This window comes from Schistocerca gregaria, chromosome 1, assembly GCF_023897955.1.
Source record: "Schistocerca gregaria isolate iqSchGreg1 chromosome 1, iqSchGreg1.2, whole genome shotgun sequence".
In the NCBI taxonomy this organism is placed as follows: Eukaryota; Metazoa; Arthropoda; class Insecta; order Orthoptera; family Acrididae; genus Schistocerca; species Schistocerca gregaria.
This window is the reverse complement of record NC_064920.1, coordinates 281,670,071-281,682,980: the sequence shown is the minus strand read 5'-3', so window position 1 is coordinate 281,682,980 and position 12,910 is coordinate 281,670,071. Positions and strand designations below refer to the sequence as shown.

Below are 12,910 nucleotides of genomic sequence, written 5' to 3'. Positions count from 1 at the left end.
CGTGTACCTTCCAGTTTTATAAAGCCTTGTCAAAGCAGGTGAATAGCAGTAGGAGTGTAGCCATGACTACTGACTGATGATATTAATGTTGGCAAAGAGCTGCTGGAGAGTAGCATTCTGTTCTTGTTGGTGTTACTGTTGCAGTTGTTTTAGTTGTTTTTACCAACATTCAAGAAACTTCAGGTGCATAGTATCAGCACTAACAGTGATTGGGTTACTAAATGCGTCATAGGGTAAATGCTTACCAACACTTTTTGTCCACTCCTGATATGGAAAAATAAACTGTAAACAATCATCATTAGCTGTGCAGTGAATGTAAACCAATTGTGCAACCCAGGAAGCCCATAAACAAAGCAGAGTCGATGTAAGTGTAGCACTATGATGATATATTTAACACTTCATGGAGCACAGACCAAGTACTTTTGCCATCTGCAAGCCAGCTTATAACCATGTTAGCAACACTGCCAATATGACTCACATGGCCTTCAATTTGCAGACAATTGTGGTGACCTTTCTGCTAGAGACTTGGAATATCTCTGAGTTGCCATGACTGTAGAAACCTACTGTAAGCTGGGATACTAAATGCTTCTAGCTCGATGTTTTTACCCGACGGTGGTGGAAGCTTCTAGCAGATCTTAATAGTTCTAAGTTGTATGAGTGCCATGATAGTGACCTTGCATTTATATCTGTGCTACCCAACGGAACACAGCTGTGGCACTATTGGGTGCCAGTTCCTTACTCACAATCCACTGGCCCATAACTTAAGGAGCTGTTTGTAGACATCTGTTGCCCCATGCATTCGGAAACCTGCCAAAGATTTGGTGAATTCATGCCATGCAGAATCATTGCTGTATTTCTTTCTAGAGGTGCACCAGCACTCTATTATGCAGCTGATCATAATTTTTCGCTCATCAGCGTCTGTACAATGGTTGAGTGTCTTGACCCTGTGGAGGGATGAGGTGATGGTATAAGAACAACCAGCAGTTAGTTAGGGCCAGGCATTAATGACAGGAGCTGTTGTCAAGGGAACAAACAAGTGAATATCAGACTAGTTTGTAACACAATGTGGTCGGAGGATTTTCCAGTGATTAACTAACTGATGATTAAGGGGTCTCTTACAATGGTAGTAATCAAACAGACGCTTGGGGAACTAGAAAGTAAATAAGTATAGGATATATCACCTAAATAGGCCAAACTTCAGTATTAGTCCAGGAGGAAGATGGAAGGAAAGTTGGCAACAGTATACAAAAGCTGTGATTGAACCTATTCCACGTGATGTACAAACTAGTTTCAGATCATCACAGATAGTATGTGGAAAATAATAAACTAAATGGAATTTGTTGGGATATTAGTTCATAAAAAAATGTACAATGTAGTAGTCAGGTTAGGACCTAAGAGTACAACTTAAGTTTATTTACATGTCCTGCTCTATATCATATCACACACATTTACATTTCAGTGTGCTGCCAGTAATCTTCCTGTAAGTAATGCCATGACGATGTTTTTCAAACACACTTCTGTCATTAGTTCCACCACCTTATGTAATTAGGTAACATCTCTCATTGCCAACTGCTATCCTGTATTCTGCGTATTTTTCTTAAAATATAATTTTCAGTGTACATATGTTAAGTCAACTTTTGTAGTTGTAGATGTACACTCTGTCTACATTTCAGTAGTGTAGATCATTGGTTCTGCATGTGTACGGAAGTTTTACCCCTACCCATGTCACAATAAAAACAGATTCACTGTTTTAAGGCTCAGAAAATAGATAATTTTAATGGAAATATTGATTGCACTTATACTACAAGTGCCAAAACACTTGATTAATTGAAATTCAGTAATATTGTTATAACTTTTCATTTCAACATGCCAGTCTCAGAACAATGTGTCATTCAGCAGCCCTACAGGAGAGCCCTCAAAAGACGTCTTACATATAGAATATCTACACACTGATTAAGTAAATTCTGAAAACTGCTAAATTTCAGTAATTGATTAATTGTGACTATGTGCATCTCCTCACACATTGTGACATGTGAGCAAAAGATGAGTGATGGCATTAGACAGCATGTGAATATGGCATGTTACTGTTTCTTTACACAGTAATTGGACACATGTATAATTTTTATGTACAAATCATTTTAACTAATTTTTACAATGTTTTGCCTTGAATTCGTATATTTTGTCAAAGCTTATGATTTGGTTCCAACAAAATCTGTACTAGACAACCCTTGACAAACAAGGCATCATGTCAACATTTTTTAGTATACTCAGGAGCACAAAGGCTAATACAACAGCTTCCCTTATATTTCATCAGGATAGTGAGAATTTCAGTGCTGTAAATGAAATCAGTTTTGGAGATTGTGTGTCACCTAAACTATCCCAGCAGCCACTGACGAGGTTTATGGCTCACTAAACAGGAAAAGAAGAATTATACTTGTTAATGGAAACTACCTGAACCACTTACGTTGACACCATACACTTTTCCTATGGTGCAGATGAACTTCAACATCCAAATTATGGTCTTAATGGAGCAATTTCAAAAGTAGCACAGCAAATCGATTACAATAAAATTAAAAAATTAAGATATGTTCATTTAACGCTTAAGTAAATTATTACAATTTAACATTAAAGTCAACTAACCAGTTGATGAGTTTTTGCATTCTAAATAACTGAATGGCCAGGAAAATAAATGAAAAGAAAGGAAATGAAACTAAGGGCAGCTCTGTAAGTGGTGGGAATTATTAGGATAGACAGGAGAACAAATGTATGAATCACGCAACAGACTGAATTGTAGAGAAAATGAAACAGAAGCAGTTGGGACATGTTGCCAGCTTAATGGATGGTAGATGGGACAAACATTCAGCACCAGTGTGGGTGTCTGGAAAAGTCAGAGAAGACCTTTATCCCATAGTGGGTGTCAAGTGGCTGATAAGATGAATTTAAATAATGCAGTGTAGAGAAATTCCGGTACCACTATGTATTATTCAGTGCATCACACTTGAGAAAGTTATAACATTTATTTGCCTAATTTGCCCTTATGATGAGGAATTTTGTTGCTTGTTTAATTAATTTGATCTAAAATAGTGCAATATTCTTTGTTAGTTAACATCATTTTGATCACTGCCAGGAAGCACAATTGATGGTATGAGCAGATTTCAGGTCAGACTTTTGGGTTAAAATTAAGATTTTTTGTTTCTAAGGTGTAAGAAAATCAGCTTCGACTGTTGATAACAACTATTGTGCATGCAAGGGGCTACAGTGGGCATAATGTAGCTATTTGTCTTGGGCAGTTACAGTGCACAGAACCTAAGTTACTTTGTACATCGAGTCAACCACATCTACGGTTTATAGGTAATCAATTTTCAGTTAGTACAGATTCAGAAACTTCAAAAATTCCACATGTGAGTTATAGAGACTTAAATTTTCACAAGCAATATGATTTGGGACTCTGGGTTATTTTGGTGGTCACCGTAGATGACACTTTGCTGTGTTTGCTTAAGTGACATGCTCTGGGGCTTAAATTTTTATCAGATACCCTGTTTTGCACTTTGTATTTTAGTTATTCTATATGGAATATTTGCAAGAGATTTAGTGATGCTATACTTTTTGTATTCTCCATAACAGCAGTGAAAATTAAAAAAAGTTGACAGTTTTATGTTAAAATGTATGTCTGCAATTTCTACTAAATAATTTTGACAACCATCTCAGTCCATAAATTTGAATGTTATTTTGATTAATATCTTTATGAAGACTTAAGTGAGACTGTGTGGCCACCCCAAGATATTCCAATGAACTAAGTTTCTCACACATTGTCCCCAACACGTGAACAGTAGTTTCAAGCTACATTTACTCAGAGCAATGTGCATTTAGTGTTTGGGGTAGGATCTTTCACATTACTGGTCACTTTACAAACAGAGTTATACACATGGAATCCTTTGCTCCTTTCTCTTGTCAACTAAGCAACAGTTTCCAAATGTATCTTCAACAGTGATTACCATGCCTTTTGTAAGCATCAAAACACACAGGCATGAGGCTGCTCCAGAGTATGATGACAATTCACCACCAGCCTGCTACATGACTTAATTAAATTCTTGTTTTGGTGTGATCTATGAGTCTTTTTTGTATCTTTAGTTGTAAATTACTTCAGTTATGTACAGTGCATATTTCTATTTCAGGTGAAACATCGACAGCTGGCTGCACAGCTTTGTGGCTTATTTGTTCAAGCTGAAAAGCAAGAATTTGAAACCCGTTTTCAAGTAGTGCTGCCAGTTCTGTTACAGCAGTTTGGTAAAGGTTTTGAAGATAATCGACCAGGTAGATTTGTTCGCGTTGTTCCTGCAGCATCGGATGCTAATAGTGAAACTAAGAAGGAACAGAAAGAAATAAGGAATGATCACCTGCTTTTTCAAGTACTTCAGACCCTCCTAAAGATATGTGAACATTGTCCATCTTTCCTAAAGAGCAACAACTGGAAGTATGAAGTTGAAGGTTTTGCAGGTACTTTAATTTGTTGCAGAATTACTACTTTCTTTTAAGAACTGAATTGGAGTTTTATTGAGGGGACACCCTTGTTAATGAGCTGTGGTTTACTGAGGGAATCATGCTATAGTCCTACTTAATTCTCATATCAAGAAAGATGAGTGCTTGTTAAGTCCCATGAGTCATTTGGATCATCTCCAAGACAGTCAGTGTCTCGAACTCTGAAAGTGGGAACTTGTTCCCCCACATACACTTTCATCCTGACACCTACAATAAATCAACTTATGTTAGTCCTCCACCCTCTTTCCTTCTACGTTTTCGTCCTGTAAGTTCCTACCACCTCCCCCACTTACATCCTATTTGCTATGCATTATTTATATTGTTCTTTCCACCTGTAATTTTCTTTTCTTCTCTATCCATCTTCACGTCTTACTATAACTGTTTCTCGTATTTCTGAACACAAGCTTGTATTGTATTTTAATGTACTGTCTTTGACCTCATACTTCCACTTAACTTTGTGCACATCTTTACTTTATACCTCATGGGGTCCCTCATAACTTGAGTTCCGAGTGATCTGCCGCTATTCATCTCTCATTTCACCAGAGTACTATCTCTCTGTCATATTGGAGTTTAGAACTCAGGTCCCGTGCTTGCAGAAAAATAATAATGAACTAAAGATGATTCCACCTTTTTGCAAGTGCACAAATTGTTGTTTTGTTTTATCAACTAACCTTGCTTCACCACAGTTGTGGCTTCCTCAGTGGGTTTTTCATTATTTTCCTGAAATACGTACATGCAGGTTTTTTTTAGATTAAGGAGTATAATACATCAGATTTCATTATCATTTAAATTGTATTTGTACTTTACCTTGCATTTTACACTGTTTGTGTCCTGTTGCTGCCAACCAAAACCAGCCATAGGTCTAAATTTGTATGCCTTGTTGTCTGCAAACAGGAGAGATGTTAGAAAATTGAACATTTTGTGTAGTTCACCATACCCAAGCCATACAGAACTTTTATCAGTGTCCACAGGTTCCTGTCAGCTAGCCTACACAAAAGCACACTTGGTACATAAAAACAAACTTGTTACAGCTAAGGAGTAGCAAAGTACTACAATAGTAAAGCCAAAAACAGGTATATGCCAAGAGTTTTACCAGAACATACATTTTAAAGGTTGGATAATTGACCAATAATTCAATTCAGATGATTTTCTAACAGTCCTCGTGTTTATAGATGACATGGTGTACTAATTTAGTCCTATGGTTGATTTTAGTTGGCGACCACAGGACACATACACAACATAAAATATTAAAGGTAAAGTGCACACACAACAAAATCTGGTGTATTATGTTCGTTAACTTAAAAAAACCTGTATGTATATATTTTAGGAAAATAAAAAAAAAACACTGAGGATGCCTCAACTGTGGTGAAACATGGTTGGGTGATAAAACAAAACAGTAATTTGTGTACTTGCAGAAGGCAGACCCTTCCTTAGTTCATTGTTACTTTCTCTGTTTCACCCTGAGCAAGGAGTCCATTGTTCCAAAAGATAGTAGTGGGCCTACTGTTTTTAATTCCTGTTTTGTTATTTCCTGTGCTTGGAATTGTGCATTCTGCCAGTCCATGTGTATGTGAATTTAATAGCTCTTGTAATCTATTTCAGATAGTTACTTAAACTGATTTGTTTTTGTGGTATTCTGAAATAACATTGCTCTTTCTAGTTTTATGAGTTGCCTTGTATTCTATAGTTGTATATACATTTATTTTCACTTTTCAGAAAATGCAAAGTTGCTGCTATCACATGAACATGAGTGGGTCCGTTTGGGGGCAGCACAGTTCCTGGGCTTTGTCTTTGGTTCACTTGACCCACAAAGATTGGCCTGTCATGTGTGTAAAAAGACTAACAGTGATGATGGAAATTATAATGGCTGTGGTTTCCTGAACAATTCTGGAAAACTTAGATCCTTAATATTGGATCTGTCTGCCCAACTGCAACCTGTTGAAATATCAGATGACTTTGTTGAACAGGTATACACTTAACAGAATCATCATTTCATTTAAAAGTTACTGTGTTTTATTGTTAGGCACATCTGAAAAGTTTTGTGAATTTCTTTGACATGATTATTTCAATTATCTGAGAATCGTGAATAATCATAGCATGCTTGATTACAAAAAGGAAGTTTTAAGACAGCTACACACATAAACAGTGAAAATCTAGCAATAGTTTTTCATGTTGTTAACAATAATTCTGTAAGTTGTTAACTCTTCACTACCTTTGGGAAGGGTGTTGTTATCATGACTCTTCTGTACCATGCTGAACTAATGTGTAATGATTTTAATTGTATGACAAATCTTTACAGACATATATTTGAAACAGCATTTATTGTGTCCAATACTAATAACCTGTTGGCACAATTATGAACCTCATTTAAAATGGACACTCATTGCCTTATAGTCATACTTTACTTTGTTTAAAACATGAAACTATGATAAAGTCAGGAAGGTACTACTTGTTTATAAAACGTGAATATTCAGTGCTTGATCAACAGTACATGCATCCTAAAATATATGTGTGTAGCTGACTCTCGATAATTTGAAACTCAAGGGACCATGGAGAATGTTCAAATAATCGAGAGGGGTGGAGAAAAAAATTCGAGTACGCTAGACTTTGATTGAAAGTAAATTGAATTACGTACATGTAGACATTCATCCTTATTTTAATAATTTGAAATTTAAGACATGCATTTATATTTACAGTACATACATACAGTATAAGGAAAACAAACCAGTGAAAACATTACATATCATTTTGAAAAATAGTCAGTGACTGTAGTGACTTTCTTTTGAGTGAATTACTTCCATCTAGCATTGTCCAGCTAATTTTTAATGGTAATGTGAGCTACAAGGGAACTCCCCATTGCACCCCCTCAGATTTAGTGGTAAGAGGCCCCAGTGGACAAACCATGAAAAACTGAACATATATCAAAAACAAAGATTCTAAGACTTACCAAGCGGGAAAGCGCCGGCAGATAGGCACATGAACAAAACACACAAACACACACACAGAATTACTAGCTTTCGCAACCGATGGTTGCTTCTTCAGGAAGGAGAGGGAAAGACGAAAGGATGTGGGTTTTAAGGGAGAGGGTAAGGAGTCATTCCAATCCCGGGAGCGGAAAGACTTCCCTTAGGGGAAAAAAAGGACAGGTGTACACTCGCGCGCGCACACACACACGCACACACACATATCCATCCGCACATACACAGACACAAGCAGACATATTTAAAGGCCTTTAAATATGTCTGCTTGTGTCTGTGTATGTGCGGATGGATGTGTGTGTGTGTGTGTGTGTGTGTGTGTGTGTGTGTGTGTGTGTGTGTGTGTGTGTGCGGGTGCGGGTGCGAGTGCGTGCGAGTGTACACCTGTCCTTTTTTTCCCCTAAGGGAAGTCTTTCCGCTCCCGGGATTGGAATGACTCCTTACCCTCTCCCTTAAAACCCACATCCTTTCGTCTTTCCCTCTCCTTCCTGAAGAAGCAACCATCGGTTGCGAAAGCTAGTAATTCTGTGTGTGTGTTTGTGTGTTTTGTTCACGTGCCTGTCTGCCGGCGCTTTCCCACTTGGTAAGTCTTAGAATCTTTGTTTTTAATATATTTTTCCCATGTGGAAGTTTCTTTCTATTTTATTTGAACATATATCAAGCATGAAAATGGGAAGAAGGTGTACTGAATGTGAAAAAAAGCAAAATAGAAACAGTGAATGGTGCAAGGACAGAAAATGCAATATAGATCAGTGTACAACAGCAACGCATCATAGTTGTGGACTGTCAAGCAGGCGAGCCATGATCAAACCTTCCTCCCTCCTATTCCTTCCCCCCCCCCCCCCTCCCCCCCCCCTTCCACTGTTTGCTGTGCTCAAATTTGTGTCTATGGTCTGTGTTATGATTTAACATCTGTTTGCAACAGTGAGGTAAAAAGTGGGGACCTATAATGGCAGTTTCTTCTGCCCAACTACTCTGTTATTTGGCAAAAGGAAGTGGCTTTCAAATGGAAACTGCAAACATTTGATGGCAAGGCGACAAGTCAACCAAATCTTCCACCGGAAAACATGTCTAGTGTGTCGTACACAGCATTAGTAACAGTGTGTATGTTGTATGATAGAAATCGACACACCTGGTAGGTGAGTGAGATATGTCTCCTTGCCCGATTTAGGTGTTCATATGAATGTGGATATCATCACTCCCAAGAAAATGATGAAAACATAATAGTTTGTCACATAAGCTGCAAAAAATGAATGCAACAGTTTCCCAATCACATAGTTTTTCTGTGCCCTGTCAAAATAGATGTTTCTAACATTTTTGAAGGTGTGTTCGATTTTGAAAGTTTCGACTCTTGAATTCCTTTGTTGTAACATAGTTCACACCCATTTATTTGTTGTTTTCATTTCTGTCGCATCTGTGTGTTCTCACCTGCTCTCACTATTCATCATATTTACTTGTGACGGTAATGTATTCTTAGCACATGACACATTTTATAACCAATGTATAGTATGACAGTGGCCAAGACTACTAACTGAACTAAATTCCTCCTGAACAGGCCATGAAGGCCCAATGGTACCGATCGGTCACCATGTCATCCTCACCCCATAGGCATCACCGGATGCGGATATGGAGGGGCATGTGGTAAGCACACTGCTCTCTCAACTGTATGTCAGTTTCTGAGACGGGGGCCGCTACTTTTCAATCAAGTATCTCTCCTCAGTTTGCTCACAAGGGCCGAGTGCACCCCACTTTCCAACACCATTCGGCAGACCGGATAGTTACTCATCCAAGTGCTAGCCCAGCCTGGCAGCGCTTAACTTTGGTGATCTGACAGGAACCGGTGTTACCACCGCAGCAAGGCCGTTGGCGCCAAGACTACAGAAAGAAGAAAATTTCAGTGACCAAATGGACAGTTCTCATAATTTTGTAAAAAAAAGAAAAGAAAGAAAGAAAGAAAGAAAAAAAAGAAAATGGCAAAAGGGAGTTTTGAACATGACTCGTCCGTTTTACAGTCAAATGCCATGACCACTTAACCACAATGCCGTTCTGTTTCTTGTTATTGCACTTGTTAAACTTGGGCTGTTCACTTTTTTATTTTATTTTATTTATTTATTTTTTCACAGTTCAGTATGCCTCCTTCCTGTTTTCATGCTTGATCTGTGTTTAGTTTCTGGTGGGCTACCCACTGAGCCATCTTACCACTAAATCTGAGGAGAGTGTGTGGAGAGTTTCCCTTGTGAGAAGAAGTCACCATTTGTTTCATTCTGATGTTGCAGGACTGTAGCATATGAACAGGTGACCTTGCCTTGCTAAATGCGACTGGAGTTAGTGCTTGTTCTTCCCTGTCTTTCTTGTCCTCATCCTGATGGACCAACATTTCGGCATCAATTAGAGCACCATGGTACTGATACTATCATCAACATGAATGAAATCCTGAAAGGTTAACTCACCACAGCTAGGTAGAATTTTCCATGTGACTGAATTTGTTCATTCTCACAACTACGATGGCTGTTCCACATTTTCTCTTTGCATTACAAACCTGTACTTTCTCAAGCAGTTATAAAGAGTGCTAGGGCTGACATTTTTCCATCAGTCATGGTTATAGAAGTCAAAACTGTTATATTTACCCTCTCACATTTTTCAGTGCTAAGCAGCACCAGTGAAAGAATTTCTCTGCTGTGGAGAGTTTTAAAATTTTGTACTTTGCCCTTATCCAATGATGGCATTCTTTATGTCAGTTTGACATGATCTAATGGCAGTTGATTGTTATGTACAATGCAGTTCTTCAAAAACAGTAAAATTTTGTATATCCCCTTTTTCATATCTCTATTAACTGAGGTAAGCCATTCATTAAACAATTACGTCGTCATTCATGATTTTGTGTTTGAGTGATAAGTTATGAGAAGCGATTTTATTCACTTGAAACAGTGTTGTTTCTCAGTTGTCACTACTATGAGTGGTTTCAACTTCTGAGAACCATCCATGGGATGGATAGAATGACAGCTATTCTGTCCTTGCTTAGTTTTCCTGCAAGACCCTTTTTGTTCTTGATTCCTAATGTTCAATTTCATTTATAAAAAGGTCTGGTTTCTTCTGTGTTGAATATGTTGTATGGGTTGTAGCCATTCAGAAGCTGTTTTAGTTCATCACTCCATTCAATATATTGCTGACATTCCCTTCACAGATTACTTTTAACATGATGGTGTGACCTTTTTTAATACTATGACTTGACCTTTTCCTTCAACATGAAATCATCCACAGAAGTGTTTTGTCCTGTACACTGATTTATCCACTTGAGTGAGCAGCAAGCACTCCTCGAGACAGAGAATTTCGTCCTGATGATCTTTTTCTTTCTTTGCCTGAGGCACAGCCAGTAAGACGATCTTTATGTTTAAAATCTGACATTGTAGATGATAAAATAGCAGACTGTTTTGCAACATCTTTTTTTTTTCTTCAAAATTCCACTCTGTACAGCATAAATAACAAGCTTTTTTCATTAACAGAAAGACATTTGTTCATGGCATTTCATAATTTTTAAGAAACACTGATTGAATACAATACAGTATGAAAGCAGACTGTAGACTGAATGGGATAGGGATGTAGGTTGGAGAAACAAATGACAGGTGGTCTGAGTCTGTACTGGAAACAAAAGAAGTAGAGGCCTTCAAATCATAGAGTGTGCAGGAGCCAATGTTGAGGTGCACCATCTATGACTGAGTGAACAATATACCAGCTCAGCTCATTGTGTTGACCTCTCAAGCAATTACTCCTCCAAGCAGAAACAAACTTATTCAGTATGTCTATGTAAGAATTTGTAAAATCTTGACGAATTCCTTGAGATTACCCTTACCTTTCTGGGTTAAACAAGTTTTGTTTAGAAATGCGATTTTTCAGACAAATCACGAATCTTTCTCCCTAAATGTCTATATGAATAAAGCTGTGTTCATAAATTACATAATCTGAATGGTGTGTCTGACATTCACAGGTAGTTAAAGATTTGGTTTATTTGGCGAGGGTCCTAAAATATTTAGAGGAAGAAGATGTTCCAGAAGTCGTAGTATTTGGTTCAGAGCAACAGATGTCAGATGATGAGGAACAATATAAATCAAAATTATCTCTTGTATGGATGATTCGGCGAATGAGAAGAATTTCAAATAATGAGATAATACATTCACCGCAATCCACTACACTGGTAAGTGATTTTCTGCTCTTTTTTTTAAACAATGTAACTGAACTCAGTGTAGTTTCAGCTCTCTGAGATTGCAGATGTATGTGCAAGTTGCGCTTCCGTGTGTGTGTGTGTGTGTGTGTGTGTGTGTGTGTGTGTGTGTGGCCTTAATGGCCGAAAGCTATGATTGTGTGAATCTTTTTACTGTGCCTATTACGGCTCATCATGTCCGCTATATGGTGAGTAGCAACTTTCCTTCCTCCTCTCGTATTGTTACATTCCATCCTGGATTTTCCATCGTTTGAAATGTAATATAGACATTTTAACCTGTTAACTTGTTAAAATGTACCATCTTAAACCTTTAATGTTCTAGCAAAAGGCTGTTTTCAAATGGATTGGAGCTGTGGCAGTTGATCTGGGGAAAGAAAAGCTTCCATTGTACTTGCATCATCTTCTTCCCCCTCTGGTTCGTGTGCTAACAAGTTCTGATGATTCAAATTCTGAACTACGTCGCCTAGCTAAAGAAGTAGCAGATATAATTAAGAAGAAAGTGGGTACAGATGAATACACTCATCATTTTACAAAGCTTCAGATGTCACTAACTGCACGTCGAGCTGACAGGAAAAAAATCAGGGCTCAAGAGGTAAGCCATGCACACTGTATGACATATTAATATTCTGAATCAGGTGTACAATCGGTTTAAATATATTTTATTCTTTTTGTCTCAGGCTGTGACAGAGCCACAGAAGGCTGCAAAACGAAGAATTAAAAAGCAGTTGAAGAGGAAGGATAGCAAAAAGAAGAAGATAAGTGCCTTTAAAGGAAAACCAGTGAAGAGAAAACACAGTGATAAACTTTGCATTGATGAAATTATATAAGTTTTATGTAACAAATGCATAAATTTTGTATATTTCCAGAAAATTTTGAATATTAAGTATGTGTAATGTAAATAAGTCATTGAGAAGTGTAAATATATTTATTTTTTAGTATTTTCATGTTTCACTTACAAAAAGTATCTGTTAGTCAATAATTATATATTAAGATTTCTTATCTGTTATATTGTAATCTGCCAAGAAGTTCCAGTGTTAAAACATTTTCAAGCTGCAGTTTGAAGAGCAATTTTTGGAGTCAGTCACATGACTGGACTGGGGTTAAATCTTTCAAGCCACTGAAAACATTCAGGAACACTGCAAGTCTAGTTACTTATATTAGCTCCAGTAGGTTC

General features: G+C 37.5%; 1 protein-coding gene across 1 annotated transcript in view; it reads left to right on the top strand.

Moving 5' to 3' along the window:
- LOC126341185 (small subunit processome component 20 homolog) overlaps window positions 1–12,675 on the top strand; it is a 219,754-nt gene extending 207,079 nt beyond the window's left edge. Inside the window, exons 32-36 of the mRNA XM_050001756.1 lie at window positions 4,176–4,497; window positions 6,256–6,506; window positions 11,503–11,709; window positions 12,059–12,328; window positions 12,414–12,675. Of these exons, the coding sequence (XP_049857713.1) occupies window positions 4,176–4,497; window positions 6,256–6,506; window positions 11,503–11,709; window positions 12,059–12,328; window positions 12,414–12,563 (1,200 nt within the window). The 3' untranslated portion in view covers window positions 12,564–12,675. The remainder of the gene's footprint in view (window positions 1–4,175; window positions 4,498–6,255; window positions 6,507–11,502; window positions 11,710–12,058; window positions 12,329–12,413) is intronic.
- The last annotated feature ends 235 nt before the right edge of the window (window positions 12,676–12,910 follow it).